The 2,035-nt window shown below is 35.5% G+C and overlaps 1 protein-coding gene across 1 annotated transcript in view; it reads right to left on the bottom strand.

Annotated features, from left to right (window-relative positions):
* Positions 1 to 2,035, bottom strand: part of rxfp1 (relaxin family peptide receptor 1) — a gene marked incomplete in the record, with an annotated part of 94,080 nt that overhangs the window by 17,141 nt on the left and 74,904 nt on the right. Inside the window, 1 exon segment of the mRNA XM_014001987.1 lies at positions 865 to 936. Coding sequence (XP_013857441.1) covers positions 865 to 936 — 72 coding nt within the window.

Below are 2,035 nucleotides of genomic sequence, written 5' to 3'. Positions count from 1 at the left end.
CCCCACAACTCTTTGCGTGGCAGGAAGCAATTGGAGCTGAGTGACAAACAAACAATATCCAGCCATCAATTATGTTGTTTATATACTTTTGAGCTTTAGGAGGATGGAGGGAGGAGTTATAATTTATGTCTGGCTGCATCTTCACCAACCCGCTGTCTCATGTCGTATTGAAGCTCACATGAAACAGTTTAAATTCACGCTCTTATTTTGAAATGAACGCTTTCCTGTCCTATGGTGTCACTTGAATGTTTTCTGGTGAACAGAGACAGATTTGCACTTAATGATTAGCTTCCACTAAGTTTTTTTTGAGCATTTGAGGTGTTGAAATTGAATTAGCGCTGCCCACCACTGAATATTACTGTATTACCGCATTATACATATCCACAATTATCAAAGGGAGCCTTATATTAAAGGGTTAAAGAGTACAATATTTATAAGGTTCCCTTARGATAATTGTACAGGTTTATTAGTTATTAATAAATGGTGTACTGTCTTACACTTTACAATAGGGCTCTCTTTGYTATTTGTGGATTTGTATAATGCAGTATAATATTACATGTAAAAATGTTTCCAAATCATTATTGTGCTTTCAAGGTAGAAACCTAGTCTGAAATGTTTAATATAGCACCTTTAGATGTAATATAAATAGATTTGGCTCACTATTMGGCAAGAAACTGGACAGTTTTGTCTCTTTCTCGTCCTTAATTAACACATAACAAACACTTATTGATGATTTATAAAGRGTTTACAGATMAATTAATAACCTACCAATAAACTATTTATAAGGGGAGCCTTATTGGTACCAAAAAAGCTTAAAAATCAGTAACAGACATGAGTCTAAGARGATGAATGCTGTCGACTCACAGCCACTCCAGCTTGTGCAGGTCTTTAAAGACTCCWGGCATCAGGACAGTTATCTCGTTGTAGCTCAGATATCTGAAGAAAAAAAAAATTTCAAGGTCACCTGAGGAGTTTGCTTTTAGTGCATGATGATTTAATTAAAGAAAAGTAAAGCTGAATAAATGTGCTGGTAAGTGTGAATCCATTCATAAAAAATTAAAGAACCGATTTCATTTACATCTTTAAGACAAATCCAGTCTGATACCTGATCATATTTTTTGAACCACAAAAAGATTCGTGAGGACATTTTTGTTTACTTTGAAACCTAAAGCAACAAGTTAGTTTGATACAAGGACAAAAATGCTGATGTTAAGGAAAATAAACATATTTGGTGCTACAATTTGTTTAAAAAAATGAAAATAAATAACTGAATGCCACAGAGAGCACTACAGAAAATAGAATTCCTGCCATCTGCAATTTCACTCTTTAGCAGCTCATCTGGGTCTAACAGACGGACCCCCCTCAAATTAACATCTGCCTCCAGCTACTGAAAATATGTAAATTATGTTAACTCTYCCATCATTGCACCACACTGTTACTGTTTGAGAGTATTTTTTATTACTAATGATAGTGAAATGCCCTTATTTTTGAGTTTGTCTGCTGCTGTGACTAATTACCCCCCCCACCCCAAGAAATCAATATATTTTTATTTGTTTTATTCTACCCTAATAGTTATGCAAAAACTGATCTACATACGTTTATCCTCATTGWTTTTTAAAGGAGGAGGAGGTGAAATCAGAAATGCTGAGGTGGATTGAAAGCAATGGTGGGCAGAGGTTAACAACAGAATAACACACGGCACACAAAAATAAGTCTTAATTTTCAAAAAATGATCCACGCCTCTGATGAGTCCACAAAAATCTGACGCAAACGTCTCCAACTTTTTTAAAATGTGTGAAAGCTGCTTTGCATGGAAGAACCGTGCAACATTTTAAAATCTTTTCATTCCTTTGAATCCCGCAGAAAGACGTGACACTGAGATTACAAGGRTTCTCTGCGGGGTTCGACGGTTGGAGACTCTTCAAGTTTTCACTCGCTTTTAGCTTTAAAACCTCTTGAGCCCCATGCAAAATCGTATTTTTTTTGCTTTCTTTGTTAACCAGCTTTTGGGTTTTAAAGACTATGGTCTTAAACT

This window comes from Austrofundulus limnaeus, unplaced genomic scaffold, assembly GCF_001266775.1.
Source record: "Austrofundulus limnaeus strain Quisiro unplaced genomic scaffold, Austrofundulus_limnaeus-1.0 Scaffold11, whole genome shotgun sequence".
NCBI lineage: Eukaryota > Metazoa > Chordata > Actinopteri > Cyprinodontiformes > Rivulidae > Austrofundulus > Austrofundulus limnaeus.
Note: the sequence above shows the minus strand (reverse complement) of the source record. Positions and strands in the feature narration are given on the sequence as shown.